The sequence below is a fragment of the Oenanthe melanoleuca genome, chromosome 1, assembly GCF_029582105.1.
Source record: "Oenanthe melanoleuca isolate GR-GAL-2019-014 chromosome 1, OMel1.0, whole genome shotgun sequence".
NCBI classification, from domain to species: domain Eukaryota; kingdom Metazoa; phylum Chordata; class Aves; order Passeriformes; family Muscicapidae; genus Oenanthe; species Oenanthe melanoleuca.
In genome coordinates this window covers 27,057,777-27,081,712 of record NC_079333.1, presented here as the reverse complement: position 1 = coordinate 27,081,712, position 23,936 = coordinate 27,057,777, and the positions used below count along the sequence as shown (strand labels likewise).

General features: G+C 49.0%; 2 protein-coding genes across 4 annotated transcripts; one reads left to right on the top strand and one right to left on the bottom strand.

Moving 5' to 3' along the window:
* Positions 1 to 128: 128 nt before the first annotated feature.
* PHB2 (prohibitin 2) lies at positions 129 to 6,458 on the top strand. Its single transcript, XM_056483052.1, has 8 exons — positions 129 to 298; positions 378 to 462; positions 535 to 614; positions 968 to 1,152; positions 3,241 to 3,370; positions 3,841 to 3,944; positions 4,347 to 4,424; positions 4,976 to 6,458. Exons 1-8 carry the CDS (start codon positions 172 to 174, stop codon positions 5,054 to 5,056), a joined length of 870 nt encoding a protein of 289 aa, XP_056339027.1. The 5' UTR covers positions 129 to 171; the 3' UTR covers positions 5,057 to 6,458.
* A 3,051-nt stretch (positions 6,459 to 9,509) lies between these two features.
* Positions 9,510 to 23,139, bottom strand: PTPN6 (protein tyrosine phosphatase non-receptor type 6). Of its 3 annotated transcripts, none has more exons than XM_056501069.1 (16): positions 23,061 to 23,139; positions 22,766 to 22,867; positions 17,825 to 17,947; positions 17,319 to 17,513; positions 15,063 to 15,282; positions 14,199 to 14,315; positions 13,925 to 14,041; positions 13,429 to 13,525; positions 12,935 to 13,014; positions 12,694 to 12,843; positions 12,457 to 12,588; positions 12,022 to 12,176; positions 11,668 to 11,735; positions 11,143 to 11,294; positions 10,325 to 10,422; positions 9,510 to 10,224 (listed from the first exon to the last, which is right to left on the bottom strand). In XM_056501069.1, exons 2-16 carry the CDS (start codon positions 22,777 to 22,779, stop codon positions 10,116 to 10,118), a joined length of 1,827 nt encoding a protein of 608 aa, XP_056357044.1. In that variant the 5' UTR covers positions 22,780 to 22,867; positions 23,061 to 23,139; the 3' UTR covers positions 9,510 to 10,115. The 3 variants fall into 3 exon arrangements, with proteins under 3 accessions (XP_056357044.1, XP_056357870.1, XP_056356232.1); XM_056501895.1 differs by having other exon boundaries at positions 22,766 to 22,864; positions 23,061 to 23,122; XM_056500257.1 differs by lacking the exons at positions 22,766 to 22,867; positions 23,061 to 23,139 and adding an exon at positions 18,205 to 21,765.
* Between the last annotated feature and the right edge of the window lie 797 nt (positions 23,140 to 23,936).

The window sequence follows — 23,936 nt, the reverse complement described above, 5'->3', positions numbered from 1 at the left end:
TGGCTCCGGCCGGACTCGCTTCCGGAGCCCCGCGGCCGCCGCGCCGGAAGACAGGTGCTGGGGGCGGGACGGGGTAGCGGGGGCGCTCCCGGCGCCGCGGTTTCCCGTCGGAGCGCCATAGTGGGCGCTCCTTCCGGTGTCCTTCCCGGCGGGGGCGGTGGCGGGGAGGCCATGGCGCAGAACCTGAAGGACCTGGCGGGACGGCTGCCGACCGGGCCCCGCGGCGTCGGCACCGCGCTTAAGCTGCTCCTGGGCGCCGGTGCCCTGGCCTATGGTGTGCGGGAGTCCGTCTTCATTGGTGAGTGGAGTCTCCCCCAACCCCCGGGAGCTTCGCGCCCGCCGCCAGCGCTGACCAAGCCCCCGCTCTCTCCCCGCAGTGGAGGGCGGCCAGCGCGCCATCTTCTTCAACCGGATCGGTGGCGTGCAGCAGGACACCATCCTGGCCGAGGGGCTGCACTTCAGGTAGGGCCTGGCCCCCACCCGCCCCCCCGGTCTGGCGGGGCCCTCGCCCCTAACGCGCCTCCAACCCCGCAGGATCCCCTGGTTCCAGTATCCCATCATCTATGACATCCGAGCGCGGCCGCGGAAAATCTCCTCCCCCACTGGTTCCAAAGGTGAGAGAGGGGCCACGAGGTGGGAGGCTCGGGACGGGAATTCGGCCGTAGCTCGGCGCTCCTCAGGCAGTATGGAATGTTAAGGGATTGGAATAGGCCTTAAAGATCGTTTAGTCACGATTTTCTGCCACGGGTAGTGACTCCTTTCACCAGACTCAAAGCCCCATTCGACCTGTTCTTGAGTATCTCCAGTGCTGGGGCATCCACAGCTTCCCTGGGCAGCCTGTGCCAGTACCTCACCACCCTTCTTCCTAATTTCCAACCGAAACGTCCGTGTCCCTGTTGGCGCCGGTGGCTCCTTGTCCCTGCTGGGAGGGGCTCTGCAGCTCCCCCTGACCGCGCTGTCCCCGCAGACCTGCAGATGGTGAACATCTCTCTGCGCGTCCTGACGCGGCCCAACGCGGCCGAGCTGCCCAGCATGTACCAGCGCCTGGGGCTGGACTACGAGGAGCGCGTCCTGCCCTCCATCGTCAACGAGGTGCTCAAGAGCGTCGTGGCCAAGTTCAACGCCTCGCAGCTCATCACGCAGAGAGCCCAGGTGAGCCCTGCCAGGCCTTGGGTCGGTCACGGGGCGTGGGGGCAGCGCTGGGGCGGGTGGAGGGAGGGAGGATGGCTGTGTTCAGCTGCTGGATGGTGCAGGAGTGTCCCACGTGCAGTTGGATTCCAGTACAGGGACAAATATTGTACTGGCAGCGTCTGAGGAGGAAACTGGGTCCGTTGGTACACAGAGTGCGAAGCTGCACCAAAATGTAGCACTGAGGGAGAGAGAGCTGGTTTGCTTCATGATCCAGTGGAACAGGACTTAAAAATACAGATCTCAGAATTACTGTCGGAGCAAATTCAACCATCTTGAAAGATCTGAAAAACAATAGGAATGAACAGTTAGCAAAGCACTAAGCTGTCAGTGATGGTGTTACAGAAGGGTAGCAAATAACTTCTGTTTACACTCACAGAATGGGTCAGGTTGGAAGGGACCACCATGGGTCACCTGGTCCAGCCTCCCTGCTCAGGCAGGGTCATCCCAGAGCACATGGTGTATGTGGAACATTGCATCCAGATGGTTCTTGAATGCCTCCAGTGTGAGGGAAACTCCACAACCTCTCTGGGCAACTTGTTGTAGTGCTCTGTCACCTACACAGTAAATAAATTATTCCTCATACTCAGGTGTTCCTATGTTCCAGTTTCTGCCCATGTCCTATTGTTGGACAACACTGAGAAGAGCCTGCTCAGTTGTCTTGGCTCTCTCCCTGCAGGCACTGGTTAGACAAAGCTTAGAGTGTTCTCTGGGTGGGTGTTGTAAAATATTAGAAATATCTAGCTTGAAAATGCCTGTTTGTGAAAGTTCGTATTGTAATAGTTTGCTTGCCAGGGATTCTGAGAGTTCTCATCACCTGCAGCAGCTGGCACAGAGAGGAGGTGTTAGTCTTGTTTTGAAAGGTTTTAGAGGGGGTCCTGCAGGACCAGGAGGGTGCGAAGAGGAAAAGTTGTTAGATGAAATACAAAGCATCTCCCAACTCTCAGAGACCACGTCAAAAGAGCCAAAGAGTTCAACCGAGTGCCCAGGTTCTGTGATGAGAAATGATCTGTATCCCCCTGGTCAGGGGCTTCAGGGTTTTGTGCTTATCCACATGGAGTGCACTGGAGGGATTTGTTAGTCTTCTTGTAGAAAGAGAATGCGTGGAGAAGATGGGACAGTAAAGAGTATCTCGGGGGGTTTTGGCTGTATTGGGAGCGACGGCTGTTAAGTATCTCTGACTTCAGATATGAATCATTCTTTGATCTCTGAAACTTTTGAGCAAACTAAATTGCATTTGTCTTGTCATGTATCCATCCAGTTCTTGTTATTATAAAGTGATGTGGTAATGAAGGGATTGGTGGTCAGAAAAAAAATTTAATGATTTTATGTAGCTGTGCGCTCAGTTCACGCAGGAAAGGTTTGTGTCTGTTTGTGTCACTATTTAGAGTTTTGCTCAGAAACAAGTAAAAGCATATGCTCGACTGGATAAGCACATGATACTGTAGCATAGTTTCTGTTTAAGTCAGTATTTGTTGCAGGACTTCTCAGGCTGCCTGAAAAAAAGTGCTGGCAAGTAAATGGTGAATAAATCAAAGTATCTAGCAGCAGCACCCACCCAAAGCAGCCAAAAAAAGTGCAGTAGCTACACTAGACAAGTAGCTACTGTAATTAAGATATGTGATACAGGTTTTAAAAAAATACGTGGTCATTTCTTTTTCTGTGTTGGAGTACAGTTATGAAAGCACAGCTTGCAAACAGTGACAAATCCAAGCTGGAGAAGGAAATGCTTGTTGCCAAAACTGTGGGAGCTATGGAACTGGATGTGGCAGGATGTGAAAGCAAAAGACACTTTCAAGGTTTTGTTACTTTCACAGTGTTACTTGCATAGAACAGTTAAGTAGTAACTACGAATAAGCTCTAGTAGGGTTTTGAAAATGCTTTTTGTGGCTGTGTTACTCAGAGATGGTGTTGATGTCCATGGTTTGGAGCTTGGCTTGGGGAATATCTCTCCTGACACTGAAGAGCAGTTGTGCTTCACTTTCGGAGTGTGCAGGAAGTGTGGAACACCCTGTGCTTGGTTCTACTCTTGTTGCTGTGTTTGTGTTTCAGGTGTCTCTGCTCATTAGGCGAGAGTTGACAGAGAGAGCCAAGGATTTCAGCCTCATCCTGGATGATGTGGCTATCACAGAGCTCAGTTTCAGTCGTGAATACACAGCCGCTGTGGAGGCTAAGCAAGTGGGTGAGTTCCACTGATGCCTGGAAAAGGTGGATTGCCTTCACCTTTTCACGGAATTATTAAACAAGGAAGTGGAATTTGGGCTAGTGTGTCACTGCTTTGTCACTCTATGAGGTACGGATACAGGGTTACAAATCTCTAAGCCTCCTTAGTAACAGAGCTAAACGTGTTTATTTTACAAGAGTTACCAAAAAGCCGTAGCTAATGGGGTAGACCATCAGAGGGACTGAGTTCCCAAAACTAAGGTTCCTCTTCAGACTGGGACTCTGTCACTCACTGTGGGAGTTATATGTGGAGGGTCTGGGTGCTGTGGGTTTTACTCAAGAAAATGTAAAGTGCTCTCAGATATGTTTTGTACTTGGATGTGGTCCCAGAATGTTACCGTTTCTTTGGGAAGCCCAGCTCCTGGGCCTCAGCTCTCAGGTTCTGATGGGAGACAGTGTGGTTCCAATCTGTGTCCCTTCTCCCTGCAGCCCAGCAGGAGGCACAGCGTGCCCAGTTCCTGGTGGAGAAGGCCAAGCAGGAGCAGAAGCAGAAGATAGTTCAGGCCGAGGGGGAAGCGACAGCTGCCAAGATGATATCCTGCTTCGGGAGATTTTGTGGGATGTGGCTTGAGAGCCTGACAGGCCTGAGAATCTGTCACACTGGGCTCATGCTTAGGACACTGTGATCGGATGATAGCTTCAAGTAGGTCACTATCCTTTTCCCCACCCCTTCTCCAGCTGACTGGAGTGAGGTTTGTCTGAGATGACAGAGCAGAGAAGGCCCTAGGCTCCTTAATTTTTATTGGCTATGTGTGACTGTAATCCATAATGTTCTTAATTTGGGCAAATGAAAATATGCCTACCCAAAGGCCCATGTTACTGTCGTGGAGATTGCTTTTTACCCACTAAGATGTTCTTTAATATGGCTTAGGAAGAATTCCTTGGGGGTAAGCAGATTTTGTTTGTGGGATTTTCCTTAACTTTTTCCTTTGTACCTCGGGGAAGCTCTCAGCAGGAATCCAGGCTACATCAAGCTACGTAAGATCCGAGCTGCTCAAAACATCTCAAAAACGGTGAGCGTTGGGGCACAGAATTCCCTTTGTCCTTTTGCGGTCCTTGTGCTGTCCCCCCAGCCCAGTAGCCACATGATGAATTTAAGGCGAATGTGATCTGCCCTGTCCTGATCTTTGTTCCTGCCCAGCCCTTCCCTGCTCAAGTCGAGCTTAAGACTTAGCAAGGATCTGCAATTAGATGTGAGGCTCAGAGTTCATGCCCTTCATATGCCAAGGCCAGATCCACATCAGATTCCATCACCCACCCTCAGCTGCAGCCACCAAAAGCTTCTGGTTACCTGCAGCTGGGAAAGGGGGACAGATAAATGCAGGATCAAAGGTCTTTGTGACAGAGAGACAGAATGAGCACTTCTTTTAGAAAATCTGATGGCTCTGGGATGAGAAGTCAGGAAGCTAGGGAGTTGTTTTGGGGAATTGTGTTGATTTAACAGAGGTCTTAAGTGAAGGAAACAAGAGTGCTGTATCTGAAAGGGGAGATAGGTTCCTAGTGCTATTCCTCCATGTGCATTTTTAGTCCTTGATGCCATGTCTGTAATGTATTTCTTTTTCAGATTGCTGCCTCACAAAACCGTGTGTATCTCACAGCAGATAACTTGGTACTGAACCTGCAGGATGAGGCCTTCACCAGGTAAAGGGGCTGGGTGCCTGGGTTTGTCTGCACCCTATCTGGGAAGCTGCTCCCCTTTCTGGAGCGCTCTCAGGGTCTTTTTCTGAAGGGAGCCTGATGGCAGGGGATACAGCCGAGTAGGGAGCAGCCTCTCCTACTGTGGAAACAGGGATTTTTGTTAAATCTAATCAATTTACTCTTGTTTTTTTCTTTCCCACCCTCCACCCCTTACTGCTTCTGCTGACACAGAGGAAGGTAAGCCACTCTACATTTTAATCCTTTTGTTAGTACTGGAACCAGGGTGTTGCTGTTCCTGGTGCCTGGGACGTTTCTGGCCTGGGCTGTTTTGGTTTCAGCAAGTTTATTCCAATCTCTATCTCAATTCCCATTTGTGATGTGAAACTTAAAGCTTTCCTTGCAGGGACCACACAAAAATACATAGAGTGTGTGGTAATTGGAGCTCCATGTGGAGGAGGCTCCATAACGAGCCTTGCATGGGAAGGGCAGGAGTAACTGTGGAGCATTCTCTGATCAATCACATGTACAGATCCTGTGGTTATGGCAGACAGGGCTGTAAGGAGGCAGGCAGATGATCATGGGAGTTTGTTGGTTTGGGCTGATGATCTCTAGGGAAGATGCTTTTGTTGTTCTCCAGAAGCTTTCCAGTTCATGCAAGAGCACCTCATTTCCTGCTTTTGGAGCTGGCAGGAAATTTTTTCCTGATCTGTCCAGTGTTTACTGAAGATGTCAGTGCCAACTGAGCTAACAGGATGGTGCTAAAAGCTTCGATTTCTCAGAATTGAGAAGGGAAACCAGAGCTGGTTTCTCTTCTGTGGGATCTTTGATTATTAACATCCTTCTTCCTCACCTCTGACCAGATTGTGTCATATTGTTCCAGAAGATTTAAGGGGCTTTGGAAAAAAACTCTGCCTAATAGGAAGGACTTGGAAGTCCAGATCATTTGTGTGTGACATCCCATACCTCAGAATCCATATTGAGGGGCTGGTACAGCTTTGCTTGTCCTTTCTGGGCTGACGACTCCCTTCTGTCTCCCTTTCAGTGACAGTCTCCTAACCAAAGGGAAGAAATGAAAGAAGCTGAAGATTCCTAGAACCAGCGTTGCTGACCAGCAGAAGATAAGAGTGAGGATCTTTGAACTCCCTCCACTAGTATTTTTTGTCCTCACTATGAAGTTTTTAATCCAGTAGCCAGATTTGGTCCCCATGCCTCTGCTCCATCTGTGGTGGTTCAGTTACCGGAATGGGCTCTGCCTCTAGGCAGCTGTAATTCCTTCCTCATCCCACCAGTTAAATTTGGAGAGTAGGCAAAGGGTCTTACTGGTATTAACCCATGTGGATATTTGCCTCTAATCTTCATTAATATTTAGATTTGTGTAGGATATCAAATTCTTTTTTGGCCAAGTGAGGGAGTTCTTCTGCCATCAGCACCAGGCTTTTTTTGTAGTAAACTTTGTTTCTCTTTCACTCTTGATCCCAAGAGAACCTGGGACTGAATTCAGGACAATGCCATTCATTGGGTGCCTGTCACTGCTGGAATATCTTAGTGTCACTGTCTGCTCAGTGATGCTTTCAAATATTTGTAAAAATTAAAAGAAAAAAATCAACCAAATTTATATTGTGTCTAAGTGTGCTTAGTGCATGGCAAAGAAGAGGTTATTTTATGTAGTGAGAGGTAGTGCAGAGATTTTCGTTGGTTGAAATTAGAATGAGGATGATAAAGGGAAAGGAACAAAAGAAAGAAATATACTCGTGGTCACTGGCAAGTCATCACAGTGTGGGGAGAGAAGAAAGATACTTGGATGCTCATACAGTAAGGGCTGCAGAGGAGGGAAGGTTTACCTGCTTTTCCAGGTCACAGAAGCATCTCTGTGCTGTGTCCTGGCCTCCATTGTTACACCTTGGGTTTTTCCCCCTCTCTGCTTTCCTGGCTGAAAAGAAGAGGGAGAAGTCTTCCTCCGCTGGCTAAACTCTCCTTTGCTTGTGTTTCAACAGCAAGATCTTTAGGGGTAGCTTCTTTGCTGTTTCTCTGGGCTGCCCTATACTGAGATTTAGGACTTGGAGGTTATCATAGCACCACAGAATTGTAGAATGTCCTGAGTTGGAAGGGACTCACAAGGATCAATTCTGGGGCAATCTAGAAGTTAAAATAAAAGTGAGAGTGTTGTCTAAACATGACTTGAACAGAGACAGACTCAGGGTCATGAGTGCTCCCCTGGGGAGGTTAGCCACCCTGTAAATAACCCTTTTTTCTGATATCAAATCTGAGCGTCCCTCTATGCAGTTTTCAGCTATTCCCCGTGTCCTGTTGCTGTACACCAAAGAGAAGAGATCAGCACTCCCCTTCTGCTGCCCCTCATCAGGAGATGTTAGGTCAGTCTTCTCCAAGCTGAGCTAACTTTGTATCCTCAGCTGCTCTTTGTAAGTCACACCTCTCCTTGCTGTCTTTGTTGCCCTCCTTTGGACACATTATAATATTTTTATATCCTCCTTCTCTTGTGGTGCAAGAAAGTATACACAGTGGTGGTGAGGCTGGCTCTAAGCACAGTGGGACCCTCCCTTCTCTGGCCGGTTAACTATTCTGTGCCTAGTACACCCCAGCATAACACACCTGGCAGGGTCTGCCATCCTTCAAAATGCCCAGAGCCTTTTCTGCAGGGCTGCACCCCAGTCTCATCCTTCAGTCTGTATTTACATCCAGGATTACAACATTCCAGGTGCAGAATCTGGCATTTGTCCTTCAGTTTTGTGTGCATGAAATTGTGAACACATCTGGCTTTACACTGAATGCTGGCCAGAGAGATATGGTGAGACTATCAAAAGCTTTTCCAAAACCAGAAAAAACCCACATCTGGCTTCCCTTTGACTACCAGGTGGGTAACCTTGTGAAAGGTTATTAAGTTGTTAATGCATGACTTATCCTTCAAGAACTTGTGTACACTTTGACCAATGACTGCATTGTCTTTCAAGTATTTTTATTGATGGCTTCCAGACTAATTTTCTCCATAGTTTTATCAGGCACCAGAGTGAGACTGATTGACCTGTAATTACCAAGATCTTCTGTTTTGCCTTTCTTGAAGATTGGGACAGCATTTGCCAGCTTCCACAACAACTTATACAGATTCCCAAGGCTGTTGATTAATGACTGAGAGCATTCTCAAAGTTACATTGGCCAACTCTTCAGTCCTCTGGGAGGAATCCCACTGGGCCCATAGACTGACGTGTGTCCAGCTGCAGCAGCAAATCCCGTACAAGTTCAAAGTCAGCCAGGAGTTCTTCACTTCCCCCAGTCATGGCCTTCCAGCCCAAGGCTCTGGACACCCCCAGCACCAGTGTTAGAGAAGGAAGCAAAGGCAGCATTAAGTGTCTCTGTTTCATCATGGTTCAGGGATGAGGTGACCCACCAGTAGGTTTCCTTTAGTCTTCCTTCTGCTGTTAACATATTTAAAAATGCCTGTTGCTACTCACCACAGTACCAGCCAGCTTCAACTCAAGCTTAGGCATTTTTTCACTAGTGGCAAGGAGCATGTCTGTCCTCCTGCAGAATCTATCCTTCTTTCCAAAGTCCATACACTTTCTGCTAAGTTGCAGAAGGAGATCCCTGCTCAGCCAAGCCAGCCCTCAGCCTCACTGGCTAGACTTCTGACACACTGTAATTGCCTGTTCCTGTGCGCTTGAAAGGAGGCCCTAAAAAAGTGAGCAGATTTATGTATACCCCACTATCCTCTAAAACAGATTCCCCAGGGGACCTTAATAACTGCTTCCCTGCAGTCTGAAGTCTACTCTCCCCAGGTCCAGGGAAGTAGCTTTACTTACAGTTTTTGTCCAATCACCAGGATTTTAAACTCAGCTATTTCATGATCATGACGGTCAAGACAGGCACCCATGAGACCACATCTATTTACAACCAACCATCTCTTTTTACAAACATCTCCAACTTGAGCTCTCCAGGGAAGAAGAGAGGTCTTTAGGGACTTCTTGCTCTGGTGAAGCAGAGTACAAGATGTTTAAAGGAACAGATATAATCTATGGATTCCTGGTTTAAAGCTTGTTGGCAATCAGTGTCCTTCCCCCCACTGTATTGTTTATAAATCGTGGTGGGAAGTGGGCTCCAGAGGCTTTTGGACCAGGCTGCTGAACTGTTACCAGCATGAGGTCAGAGCAGGTTTGGCCTTGTCCACATATTGAAAACCCTCGAGTAAAATTTAGATGCAGAAGCTGTGTCAGTTTGTCACACCTGGCTTCCCATGCTCAGACTTCCCTGATGACCACCAACACTTGAGCCTCACAGCATGAAGCCAACATAATTGGTCACAGCTTCTGTTCAGAAGCCTGAGGGCAGCAGGGAATCAGGGCAACTAATCTGGAGTCATACTTGTAAGTCTTTGCAGGTCTGCAGATGAAATCAAGAGTGCAACTAATACTTAGAGAAATTAGAGAAAATAACCTTTTGGGACCTGGTAGTCAAACAAATACAAGTTTATTTACAAACAAAGAAGAAAACAGCCATCACATCAAATTCTGGTATATTTACAGCATCCAGGTGAGGGATGAGATAGCAAAAGGGTAAGAGGGGCAGAAGGCTGGTGGTATTAAGGAAAGAGGAAGTCTCCTGTTGAATTGCAGAGGAGCTAAGCTGAAACAGGCCAAAACCTCCATACTTGAAAAGCTGAGGCTTCAGGGAACACAAACAGGCTATACTCTTAACTCACAGCAGTGGGCAGAGATGTAGCTCCTGGGCTGACCTTCCTTAGCTCTTCCCTGAGAATTCCACTAAAGCTGACACAGCAAAGGTGAGTTGGGGTCCTGGTGCTCAGGGACAAGAAGAGGAGGGGTTTGACCTTTTCCTGCTAGTGGATGATGAGGGGGCAGCAAGAGACTGCTCGCCTGCACAGGCAAGGAACCATGGCCTCAGCTGAGCTGGGAAGCGGCAGTGCTTCACAGCACTGAAAGCTGGCTTGGAAGAGAAGGGGAAGGCTTCATTCCAGTCCAAGAGCAAGGAATGTGAGACAGGCCAGCTGGGATGTGAGCTCCAGTCCTGTAGCCTCATGGGGCTAGCTGCACTGATTATTTTTTCTTTAGCGAGCCTTTCAGCTTCTTCTCTGAGGAGCGTTGCTTCCGCACCTTCTCCTCCTTTTTCCCCAAGTTCTCATAGACTGTTGACTCCTCTTTCTGCCTGTAAGACCAGGGAAAAAGTGAGGAAAGGAAAAAGCCAAGCCAGCAGATAGACTTGCCAGAGGCAGGCAGAGCTGGGCCTGCTTTAGGTGAGCTCTTACTTGGAGGGTTTTCGTGAAACCTTGGGGTGCGCATTCCTCACTGCAGGGGGGTAGGCGATATTCCCATACTCACACTCGTTTGGCTTGCCTTTCTGAGACTGCAGGAGAGAGAAAACAATCTTAGAAGAGCGTGGTCTGGGAGATGCGTTTGAGGCACCGTGGAAGAGTTCTGGCTGTTAAATCCCACTTAGTGCCAGGATCTCAATGGAAGCTGGTGGACTGCTGAAGTGCCTGGGCTCAGCATAGCACTGCCAGAGGTGAGCAGCAGCTAGAAATGCAGCCTTGTACAGGAGGCAACAGTGGGGCAACAAATCTCTGGAGGCACCAGAACACCTAAAAGTTCCAAATTTCAGTAAAAGAATATTGAAACAGCAGGAGCTACAGCATGCTGCCAGAGGCTACAAGGAGAGAGAAAAGATACCACTTATCAAATAACAAGATAGATATTGCAGCTGCAAAATGGGGATGTGAAAGACGAAGAGGAAAGATGAGGCAAGGGAAGTCTTTGTCCTAAACGAAGTTTGTAACAAAACAGCACTTGGTGATGTTGTTCAGAATATAGTTGAGGTAACTGTATTAAAATTTAACTGCTGCCTAGCAGTTCAGACAAGTTCTAGACAAGTCCAGCTGCTAATGAACTTGCCCCCTGAATTTAAAAGTCTTAGAAGAGAGGAATAGGGACACAGATCTTACTGCAGCATTGTAGTCTGTGTAGGTCTCAGTGTTCGCTTAAAGCTTGTGAAACAGAGCACATGGGCTCAGAACCAGCACTGTCTAGGGCTTAGGCTTACAGGGCAGTAGAGCCCCTTTTCTCTCACCTGGATAACTTCCAGCTTTTTCTTGGTTGTCTCAATGAACTGGCAGATAGCCATGTAGATGAACTTGTACTGGGCCTCTGTCTGCACCATCCCAGATCGCTGGGCCCTCACCATCTGGATGGTCTTCTGGATGTCAATGTCACAGTCCAACCCTAGCAAGGAGCACCAGGAAAGTTTATGTTCACTCTCTCCTCTCCCAGTTCTCTACCAAAAGCAGCCACAGTGGAGGGCAGTCAAGAAGTTTCCACCTCCTTCCACATGCTTTATTCCTGTATGGACTTCCTATCTCTCCCCCTGCTCAGTATCTTTCAAGTCTGGCCTTGGAGGAAGAGTCAAAGCTCAGGGAAGGCTGAAGCCGTAAGCAGTGGATAGGGTACAGAGATCCAGCAGAACAACTTCCTTAGGGCCATGGCAGGATCTTCTCCCACTGATACCTGATAGTTTTCACCCCTGTGCACCTGAACTTAAAGGCAAAGCCCTGATGGGTAGCCCAGTTCATTTTGAGATCCTCTGGGGTTCTCTTACCCTTGGTGGAGATTGTTTCCACTATCATATCAATGACGATGATAGTCCCAGTGCGGCCAATCCCAGCACTGCAAGAAGAGGACAAGCAAAGGTCAGAGCAAGACAGCTCTTGAAACAAAATGCAGCTGCTTCTGGGGAAGCATGTGGCTCTTGTAGCAGCTTTTCAGTAATGCCACAAGAGTCACGGGTTCAACAGGTAGGGAGTTTGGTGTGGGGGCATCAAAAGGGAAAAAGCGAATATTGTGACTGGCATATGCTTCACTCACAAGTCCTGGGATACAGCAGAACAGACTTTCTGTATCTCACCCTAGATAAGGGATGGAGGATGCACCAAACTCCAACCTTTATACCAACCTGCAGTGTACCAGAATAGGTCCTGCGTTGGGGATGCTCTCCTGCTTCTGGTTTATCTGGTCGAGGAAGCTGAGGACTCCTCCCGGCTCACTGGGTACCCCATGGTCAGGCCAGCTCAGGTATTGGTAGTGCCAGATCTCACGCACAGCCTTGCTCTGAGAATAGCAAATCACCCCACTGGTAAAACTGCAACCCAACCCTGTCCCTGGCCTCTGTCCCAGGGAGAGGTGAGTCTGAAGCCAGAGAGAATCTCTGTCTCCTGCACACTTCTTGGTGATTCCACCAGTGTGATTCCAGCCCAAACCAGGTGGGAACAGCAGCCCCAGGAATGATAAAACAGCAGCATCATCACAGCACACAGCAGTTCCCAGGTTTAGGTGTATGGTGGCTGTTAGACCCAGGGGTTGGATGCAGTTCTTGGTCAGACACACTCACATTATCCTTGGGGCACACGCAGAGGTGCCGGAGTTTGTACTCCAGTGCATCATGCTCCCCAGTGTTCTGCACAAGGTAGGGCCCGTACTCCTTCGTGCTGCCCGGCTCTGGCCAGTAAGGCACACATTTGTTCTGTGTGGGCAGAGAGGGCAGGGTGAGGATGGGCAGAAGGCAGGAGAGAGAAAAAGCAGAGCATTGGTTGAAAGGGAAAAAAGACACCTCCAGACTGCTACTTACCCGGCCTTTTTCTACCTCCCGTGTTGTCATCACAATAATGCGCGTGTTCTCCTGCCACACCATTTGCCACAAGTCATTGACTGTGGCATCCAGGCAGCCCTGGCTGGCGATGTAGGTCTTGGTGCACTCGTCTGGGCTGATCAGGGTGTTCTGAGTGCAGACAGGGCAGGGTCAGGAAGGCTGCAGGAGCAGGTAGGCCTCCCCCTGCTTTGGGCACACAGCCATCTTTCAAGAATCTCACCTTGACATAGTTGGCATTGATGTAGTCAGATCCAGGTATATTTGGGTCCCTTCCCTGGAGGATGACTCTGGAGTGATCAACTGGGGGTGCAGTGAAAGAATGAACAGTGCAATGAGATACTCCATGCACAGCCACACAGAGCTCCCTCACTGCCCCGTGCCACCTCAGCCATGATTCCCATTGCATGCCCCTGCATGTATCCTCAGCTTTCCCTCTCTGGGTTCAGACCAATCTCACTCCATCCTCCCATCTCTCTGCCTCTGGGATGGACCACAGAAGCTAATAAGTCTGATGCACCCCAACCTCCTTCCTTCAAGGACAGGAAAAGGCTGTGACTTCCCTCATCAGCTCTTAAATCCTCAGTGCCATACACCTTGTAACCTGCTCTGGAGGACAGAGTGGGCTGAGGCAAGGATGGCTTGGACAGGTCTTCATTGCCTATCTGTGTCCATTTGTTTGGTTTTTTTTTTTTATAGTGGAGAAGCAAGACTCACAGGGCAATATGTTCTTGTATCGGTTCTTGCTCTTATTTTCAGGTCTCTGGCCCTCATGACGGTCAAACAGGTGCTTGGCTTCCTGTTTTTGCAGGCTCTGAGAGCAGAAGAAAGAATAATCATGGTAAGGTCACAATGTATGACAGGGGAGGTGGGCACTAGGAGGCACAGTGGGGGCTCTGATGACACATGAGCATGCTGTGGGGGAGCAGAGAAGTGAAAACAGAACCTAGACTTGAGAAGTCCAAGGTTTGTGCCCTTACTGTCTTGGTGACTCACTCTCCCAACCATAAAAAAGCACATTTCTACCTCACTGTGTTCACTTAAAGATGAGACTCATTCCCCAGGGAAACTGGTTCCAAATAGAGACTTCTTTCAGAAAGAAATTGACAAGACACACAAGAAATTTGTGTACAGGAAGAAATCGAGGGTGGAGAATGAGGTGGTGCATGCAGACTTCCCAAAAAGCCAAATAATGTCCCCAGCAGTTTCTTACATCAAATTCCTCCCAGAATCCAGCCTTGGATGTCTCCTCGGACAGACTTGTCTTCTTGTTCAGCTCCTGCACTCTGTTCTCAATGTCAGCAGCATTCACCCTCGTAGCATAGTAGGGCTGGAGATGGGAAAACAGAATAGGTGAGAGAGATGCCGCTGGAGAGCAAAGTGTCCTCTGTGCACCATGGAAAAAAGAAGGAAAGGGACATAAAGCAGAAACAAACAGCAAATCAGTCACTCCAAAGGGCCCCTAAAAACCAGGAAACTGGACTTACCTGCTTCAGGTACACAAAGGAACCAGACATCTCCTCAATTCCAACCTTCTTGAAGTGCTCCACCAGATCTGCCAAGCTGTCAAACATCTCAGTACCTCCAACTGTGTAGCGTCCATTCTAAACAGAGGAAGAATGTGTAATGTCTCACCCATAGCATTCATAACAGAATCATGGAATAATTTGGGTTGGAAGGCTTCATAAAGGGCAGCTAATTCCAAACCCCCTGCTATGGGTATGGACACCTTCCACTAGACTGGGTTGCCCAGAGCCCCCTCCAGCCTTGCCTCAAGCACTTCCAGGGATGGGGCATCCACAATGTCTCTGGGAAACCTGTGCCAGTGCATCACCAACCTCACAGTAAAGTATTTTTTCCTAATATCTCATCTAAACCTGCCCTCTTTCACTTAGAAGGTATTCCCTCTTGCTCTATCACTCCATGCCCTTGTAAAAAGTCCCTCTCCAGCTTTCTCATGAGCCTTCTTTACTGGAAGGTGCTGATATCTCCAGAGAGCTTTCTCCAGGCTGCACAGCCCCCACTCTCTCCATCTTATAGACAAATCTGATGACAAAGCTCAGGAAAAAGGCAATGCTGGGATGCAGATCCATAGGCACCATCTAGGAAAGCATTTCCTCTGGGAAAGGAGGGAGGTCAGAGGAGTTTGCCCTGAGCACACAGAGTTCATGACACAGTGCTCTCCGTGGATCAAAGCCCAGAGTAGGCATATTGCTAATCTCATTTAAGGTCACTTGCATTCTCTCCTCGGAATCTCCATATCCCACATGAAAGAATAGGAGAAATTGTGACAGCCATTTGGGTAACATCCATCAGACCACTGCCTCTCCTTCTGCCCTCCCACTGCTCACCTCACACATGATCTTGATGTGTGTGACTTTGAGCCGGGTCCCAGAGGTGCCGGTTGCCCCAGCTGGAGCGTCAGACCCGGGTTTAGGCTGGTCAGTGAGGACAGACAAGACAAAGTCCCCAGGTTTGCTGAGGCTCTCCCGCACCAAGAAGGTCCAAGGGATAGCTTTGGCCTGGAGCAGTGACTCAGCTGCAGGGCCTGACAGATGCCCATGGTACCACCTAAGAAAATACAGGAGAGGGTCAGAAAAGAGGTGGAGATGCAGGAAGGGGATGCCCTTGAGCTGATGAGTGAAGAACAGCAACACTGGGGAAGGGTGAGGGAGGAAGAAAGGAAGGGAGAGGCAGAGAGGAAGGAATGACAGAGGGAAGAGCAGGATCTTGGGAGAAGCAGATGAGACAGAAGGTGAAGAGCTGGCCAGAAGAGGAAAGTGCAAGGGTGGAGAAGAAGGTGGAGACAGAAAGGACCCAGGGAGCAGAAGGCTGGTACCAGAGAACACAGTGGGAAAGCACCAAGTGTGATACATTGTGTGACACACACAGAGGCACAGGTAAGTGATACTTTCTGCCTGGAACACCAGTTGGGAGAGGGTAGTCTGTGTGTTTCAGCACCTCACAGTATTATTGGGGTTGTTGCCTTACTGCTGCAAGGGGATCTGGAAACTCAAACACAAGGGAAAAAAAATAAGCCCCCACTGAGTCAGAAACTCTCCCATCAGATTTAGCAGCACCCAGATGGTTGTATTGAGAACAGATCCATTACAGAACCATTTCACCAACTCCTCTCTCTCAAACTCAGTCACCTCTTCACTCAAAGGATAATTCCCATCCTCTGGGCACATCACACTACAGCAATCACCCTGGCCACAGGAGTGAGCACCAGGAGCAAGCACTCAGCAGCTCCTTCTCTCCTCCTAGCACAAGCTCCCCACAGGATCATCCCCATCTGCCTTGCCGTGGGGATGTGGGAACAGATTTACTTCCCATGGAGCAGCTAACAGGGAAGGCCTGGCATGGTACTGGTGAACTTCACATTGTTAGGGGGTCATTTGTTCCCAAAAACTGAGGTGGAGTTCAGGAGGCCACAGCCCAGTCACAGAGGCAGCTGGGGGCATTCATTCTTTTCCCCCTGCATCTAGTAGAGCAAGCTCCACATACAGCAAGAGGCTCACACAGTTACTGGCCTCAGCAAGCAACTTTTGTTGACCCTCACCTCACGAACTGAAAGAATCAGCTGGTGACTCTCACTGCACAGTTGTCATTAATTTCTGAACCTCCTCTTGGGGAATTGTTTGGCCACCATGTGTTCAGATGCCACCTTGGGGTAGGTAGGCCCCTCTTGCTCATCAAAGAGGTCTCCCAGCCTCCCCTCCACAGGTAGGATGGGGTTAATGGGTCCCATTCCTCCCTCCCCCAGCAAAGCCCAGCTCTTCAAAACCACGTGATGGAAAATCACTTGGGGAGAGAGTGAGAGGAGCTTTCGTAAGAGCCTGATGGGGGGAGGGGGTAAGTTTCCAACCGCAGAAGGAAGGGAGGAAGCTGCAGGGCCACGATGCAATGGCCTTGACTGGAGAGGACAGCCAGCAGCAGACCTGCCCCCTTTGCAGCCTGACCCCAGAGCAAGCTGGGTGTACCCTGATATTTCAGCCCAGGGCATCTCTGCTCCCTGTCTCCAGGTGCCCAAGGACAACCTGTGCAAGAAGGACTTGTCCACCCCAGAGCAGGGCATGACAGCTCCCCCTGAGCTGCATCAAAGGGCCTGAAAGCAAAACACAAGGGCAAAACCACCTGATTTGATTTAGGAACTTGGTGTCAGAGACACATGCAAAGCAAGGGCAGGAAGGAGACTAAGCAGGCCAGGAATAGCAGGGGAACATGGTCCTGCTCTCAGCTACGTGAGTCATCCAGGCCTAGAATAACCAAGGAGGTTTGGAGCAAGACTGAGGGCTTCCACACAACGCATCCCTCCACAGACCACTGCAGACCCACAGCGGGCACCACAACCTTTGCTTTGAGAAACAGAATATAAATAGCAAAGGCAACCGGAAACCAGAAGTAAAAATAGAGCCCGTTAGGTCTGCTGTGATGGATCAAGGTATGCACAGCTATTCCTGGGGATGCTGCCCCCATGGACACATAGGAGGTTAAGAAAGGCAGGAGGCACTTTTGCAGGATTTGCTTTAGGGATGCAGGCAGGACAGAAAGGAGGCCATGAAACACCCCATCACAGACACAGCAGCTGCCTTGCTGTCCTGTACCTCTCAGTTGTGGGGTCAGAACAGTTGAGCGGATATCGCAAGTCGATGATGGTGCCATCTTTGTCCTGCAGCGAGCCCTGTTGCTGTGTGTAGTATTCCACCAGTTCTGACAAGGTGGCAAACTTCTCCCCTCCATATAGATCATAGAAATCCCCAGTATTCTGGATGCGGATGTGGGTTACCTGATCACCAACCCTGTGGAATAAAGCACAGAGCAATCCAATGAGGTGGTTGGAAAAGGGGCAGAAAATGTCCTGCACTACCTCCCACCATGAAACCAGAATAAACCATCTCCACAAATGGAGATGAGAAGCTGGAAAGAGAAGCTCCTTGGGTAACTTGAGGGAGGCTCTGGAAGATGCTGGGAAGCTGAGGTCATTATACAGCTTGAAAAGAACTCAAAGGAATAGAGACAGGATGAAGAAGATGCCACAGGACACGTGAGGATCTAGGCAATCTGTGTATGTAACACTGCAAAGACAGAAGCTGGGGTCCAAGTTACTTACCGGACTGAAAGAGAAAAATCCCCCTGATTCCTCCGACTGGGTCTGGCCAGGAAGCTCCCATGGACACCACGTCCCTTCAGTAAGGCTTCAGCTTCCAGCCCACTCAGGTCACGGTGGAACCACCTAGCAGAGAAAATAAAAGCAAGACCAAGTGAATAAAAAAGGCCGGGCACCACTGTGGAGATTTGTAGGGTGAAGAATGGTCCCTGGTCTGCACCCCTAGGTGAAAACCAGCAGCAGCATCCCTTCCTGCCTGATGTCTCCCACAGCCTATGGACAGTTCCCATTAGAGATAAGGTTTCCAGGGCCATCCCTGCCCTGATCCATCCCACTTCCTTGGTCCCATTCCTTACAGACACAGACCTCTCAGACCCTCTTACCTCACCATTGTGGAGGGAGAAAGAAGAGGCGGCCAAGCAGCTGCCACCAAAGCAACCCAAAAAACACAGATGAAAAATCAGTTTGCGCTGGAAAGAAAAGGGAAGTCGGAGGTCTGTGCTGGGGCACCCAACACCAAACTGTTCCTGCGCCTCTTGGGAGCTGGCCATGTATCTCTCCTGGAGCCTGCTATCAGTCCATTCAGACTCTCCCCTTCCACCTTCTCCTGGAGAGGTGCCTTGATCTCTGCCCGCCGTGCAGTGCTGCTGGGCACGGGCAGGCGCGAGCCCGTACACAGCGGGGCGCGCGCGGCTCCAGGAACAGGAAGCGCTCTGAACCATCCACTCCACAGCACCAGGCTGCTTTGCATACACTTCTGCTTCTCCTTTTGTGTCTTTCCTCCCCATAGCCCCTATTATTTTTGGGTCTATGTCCTTAGCACACAAGGGCTGACTCTTTGCATGCCTCTTGGGTTCTGGCTGTGTTCACAAAACTCAGTTCTGCACGTCCTCTGTTCCCCTTTTCCTCCAAAAGGCCAATGAGCAACATAAATGGTCCCAAATGTCCTACATGCTCTGCACACGCACAAGGGGGAATCTGTGTGAACCCAGAGCTGCAGACTTCAAGGTCCAGGCTAGTGCTCTGAGCACAGCTGTGCCTGCCTGAAACCAGCCTGCCATGGCATGGGGCTGACACAGGCAGTGATAGCTCAAAAGGGATGGGGAGGTTGGGAGAGGTGGTGAAGCTGCCCAGGAAGGCAGGCAGAGACCAGGACAAACAGCTACTACCTACAGAGAGCCCACATAGCACTGAGGGAGCTGAGCCAAGGACCTTCAAAATCCCAGCACCCCATACTGAGGCCAAAGCTGACAATCTGGACAACCAGGTACAAGAAGAAGGAAAACCATTCCAGCCACCTAGCTGCTTCCAGCTGTGGCCCGTGACTGCCCTGCCTACAACACTGGCTTCAAGGTCTGCAGGTCTGGTGAAAGAATGGGAGCTAAACAGTGGCCTAAGAGTGCAATCCAACTGGGAAAGAAGCCTGACTTTTCCCTAGGGCCATCTCAGCTATCCTGTGTGGTGTGGGCAGCAGCAACAGCAAGAGCCTCACTCATTTCAAGTAGTAGCAGCTGTAGACTTCCCCACACACCACCAGACTGGGAAATCCTGCAAAAAGATGAACAGGCTGCTAGCTAAGACCTAGACAAAAACTCATGGTCAAGACAGAAACCAGCAACAAAGGGAAGTACAGGAGAGACGAGTGGGAAGCTAAACTTCATTGCTAGAAAGGCAACCCAGGCACCTACAAGAGCTTCCTTAGAAATGCTTCTGGTTTCATGCACATGGTGAGCAGGGGTGCAGTGAGCTGCAGGCAGCCAGAGGTACTGACTTAGAACTGATACTAAAAACCAAGGAGATTTTAAATGCACAGGACCAACTCAAGGGAGCAACTCCTGCACAAAGTTGTAGAAGTTGCACCTGAAAGATGGCACCAGAATCAGTCTATCAGGAACAGGAAACAAGTGTTACTTATAGCTAAGGGAGAAATGACAGGAACTTCCAGGGAGAAGTCCCAAAAAATAATATCAAAAATAATAATAAATAATATCGAAAGAATATTAGAGTATGCCAAGTCAATATGAAGCTGAAGTAGATGAAAACCAAAACTTAGGCACCCCTGCACCCTACACTGACTGAGGGAGAAAATCTGTCTGAGGAACTGTACATTAGCTGGACACAGGGGAACACGGAAAGAACAAGATAGCAAAGAGCCCAGACCAGAATAAGAAAGGGTGAGAGCACTTATCCCATGTAACTCCTTCCTCCAGAAGGACAAGCTACAGGGTGCAGTGTAATCTCTTGACAGTATTTTTGTGGACACAAATTCCATATCACATAATTTACAGGATGAATTTTGCTTCTGTTTGCTTTAATTTTAGAAAAGGAGTGGATGCATGCAGCTGCCCTGCTGTCTTTGATCTGGGCCATCTAATAAAAAACTACCAGTAAGGGAGGGAAATGTCACCATAGAGGAGCCATCAGTTGGCATCTTCGAGGTCGCTCTCCCAGATGGCTGCAGCATGAACAGATGAGCCACTAAATATAATAAGACTATAACTGAGCCACTGAAACACTTTTTTAATATAATTAAGAGGTCAAGAGATTTCAGCACAGAGACTTCTCTTACACTGTTTGGCTTTCAGTACAACACAGGTGTTAGAACCTCATCTTGTAAATCCCTCATGGAACCAGGCCACAGCTAGCGCAGTAACAAATTTACAGCAGAAGATAAATGAAACAGCTAATTAAAAGACACACATCTGGATTGCTGCAAAGAAAAAAAGGCCCTGAGAAACTAGAAAGGATTCAGCATAATGCCACTAATGCAGTGAAGAGCCCACAGCATAGCAGGGAGCAAGCTGGGTTTATTCATCTTGAAGACAAGATGCTTAAGGAGGGATTTAACACTTGTCTGAGACTACCTAAAAGGAGCCGTGGGGGTTTAGAGATTATGAGTCAGGCTCTTTCTTATGGGGCAGAACAAAAGGACAAGAGGCAACAGGCATCACTTGCAGCAAGGGAAATTCTGGTTAGGTATCAGGAAAAACTGCACACACGCTCCCCCCCAAGGGGGATTTCAGCACTTGCCACAGGTCCCCAGAGCAGCTGAGAGCCTCCACCCTGGTAAGTGCCAGGACTCACCCGAACAAGGCCCTGAGCCATCTGAGCTAGTTTTGGGGCAAGCTCTACTGTGAGCTGGGGGTGGGACTAGGCAATCCAGAGGTCAAAATGGTTGTCAAAGGAAGAGCAGAGAGAAAGATTATGTATAGTTTCTTTTGCCCTTATATTTCCTAAGCCTCTATTAGCAGCTACTTGTAGTCAACTGTCAAATGCATAACAAATTTTGCATCGTTTGGTAAAGAGTTCCATTGCTCAGTTACAGAAACACTCCCTCATTTGATTCACTTACAACCTGCTCCGTGCCTCTTTTTTAACACCTGGCTGTTGTAAAGAAAGGAAAATCAGTGGGTGATTCCTGTTTCAGACCCCTTGCTCCAAGCTGCTTGTGGTACCAAACCTGAAACATCCATATCTACCCTCAACTCTTTGCCAGGCTGAAGACTCCAGCTCTACCAAGGGCCTCTTTTTGTACAAAGATATTCTACACCTCTGACCACCTTTGCTGTCCCTCTCAAGATATTTCCAATTCTGGCACCTTGATTTGGAGGTAAGAGTGAAGAGTTTGGCACAGAACTGTGGTATTCAAAAAGCTGGTGACTCATGGACAGTTATGATTGCTGATGCTCACCACAACCAAGCATTAAGTTAATAATTGCATGGACTTCTATAATCAGTGTCTCACTCCAGAGAGGTTACAATTAGTTCAGAGTTATTGTTTTATATGCAATTTTTTTTATTTTTCTTTATGAACATTATTTTACATAAGCCTTTTCATCTGCTGTTCTATTGCCCACTCATTCACTGCCATTAGGTCTTTCTGAAATTATTCACAAGTCAACTCCCACGTTATTATCCTGAATAACTTTCTACCATAATCCAATTTTCTTACCTTACCAAGCTGTATTCCCAGGTCACTTGGGAATATACTGAACAGCACGTATTTTAGATTAGGCCCCTGTGATCTGGCCACTGATGACTTCCCTTTGCTGTAAAAATGGGATGTTAATTATTCCCACCTTCCATTTACTATTCTCTAGTAATTCTTCACTCAAGAAAACCTTTTTTTATGTTTATTTTCTTTCTTTTGTTTGTTTGTTTGTTGTTTTTCTTTTTTAATTCCACGATTTCAGCCTTATTTAAAGCCCTTTTTTGGAGCATTTGGAGCCCTTTTTGAGTAGCATTGTGTTTGTTACTTCTAGAGCTCAGCAGTGGGATGATTTCAGATAGGAGGTTTTGCTGTTCTGTACAGAACTCCGCTGAAGTTTAGTGATTAATGCAGAGCAAAGGCTGCCTGGGAATGGGCAGATGGACCATATTGCTGTGACTTGCCAAAGCCACATGCTCTCCATCAGGCCATGGGGCTCCAGGACAGTGCTGGACCACTGTGGTTGCCCAAACTCTTACCAGAGAGTAATGCCAGTGTGAATCCCATTTCCTGACACCCTGCTATGGCAGTCTCCAGAGCAGGATGCCTGTTTGGATTGACTATGAGGACTGTATATCCCACTCTTTGTTCCACAAAGGGCTAGAAAGACTGCAGCAAATAAAGGAATAACCAGGATTTAAAAGGCCAGGCAGCTGACATCTCTCGCTGCAAAACCATTTGGAGATGCTGCAGCTGCAGGGTGGCACAGGAACTGCAGCGGACTGGGAATCACAAACCCTGCTTGCTGGTTATGCAAGCGAGAAGGAGCAACAGTAACAATGTAAAGCACAGCGAGCTCCAATCCTCTGGCAGGCCCTCTGACTACCTCTAACAGGCGGCTCCAATTAGAAAGTGGGGATTTTTCCCTTCTGTGCCTGATTCCTACTGCTGATGTTTTTATTTTTCTCACCAACAGCTCTTGTTTTCTTGCCCTAACTAGCATTCACAGCACTCACCCACGGGATGGCATCAGGGTCTTGTCTCTCAGATCCCCACTGATGGAGGACTGACAGGAGCTGGTGGAGGAAGCACCACAGCCCTCAATCAAGGGGGTCCTACTAAAGAAAATAAAGCAATATTGGAATTACCAAGAAATGATCTCCAGAGGGATCTGGGAGAGAGATCAAAGACCTTGATAGAGGAGAGGTGTCCTGGCACCTCCCGGCAGGGCTGGATGCTCATGGCGGTGCGCGCCGGGCGCTGGAGCAGCAGCTGGCAGTGCCTGCGGGTGCAGCACCTCCCGTGACTCACCTGCGCCTGAGCCGCACAGGCGAAGCCCCGAACTCCGCCCGCTCCCGGGCCGACTGCGAAGAAGGTAGCTCCAGGTCAGGCAAACCTCAGGCCTCAAGCTGAGGGTTTAATTTTCACCATTTGCAAAGCACTTCCTGGACTGCAGTTAATGAATAATCAGAGGGGTGGGGAAGGCTAAGGCCAAGCTCGGAGAGGTAGATGGAGACGGAAGGGACCGACTCTCTTCCCGCCTCCCATCCACTGAGCTCACGCCCTCGCTGGCTGCATTCCTGCCCGGTTTGTAACTGAGCACAGAACGCGGAACCCGACACAGCTCCCTCACACCTGGCTTGCAGCTCCCTGCTATCCCAGCCTGGCTCCTTCACTCTCAGCCCTTTCCCCCCATTGTCCCTCAATTCTTTCAAGGGCAACAGGGAAAAAGGGCTACAAAGGGTTTCCAAGGCCAAAGGAGGCTACAAGCAGACACACCTGATATCCTTCTGAATCACACTGGAAAGAAAACATTGCAAAGGAGCAAGGCTGTACCACTAGGCTGATCCCTCTGCAGTCCACAAAAACGTGAGATAAACGTTTCATGTTGTTTATGTTGTTCTAATCCAGGCTGCAGCCAAATGGGGCAAGCCCAGCCCTCCCACACTTGGCCGCTCCCTGCTGCATCTCTCTGCTGCCTTTTTCACTAAGGATAATGTGCTGGATTGCACATTCAGCCACAAAACAAGGCAGCCACAGGCACTGGAGAAGGCAGGAGTAAATTAACATTGACCCTGCTGGGGACAGGGGCCTCAACGGCACTTACAGCACTTGCTGAACAGCACTAGATCGTGTTGAGGGACACATTTCCTAGCATGCTTCAAACAGCACATCCAAAAATGCTTG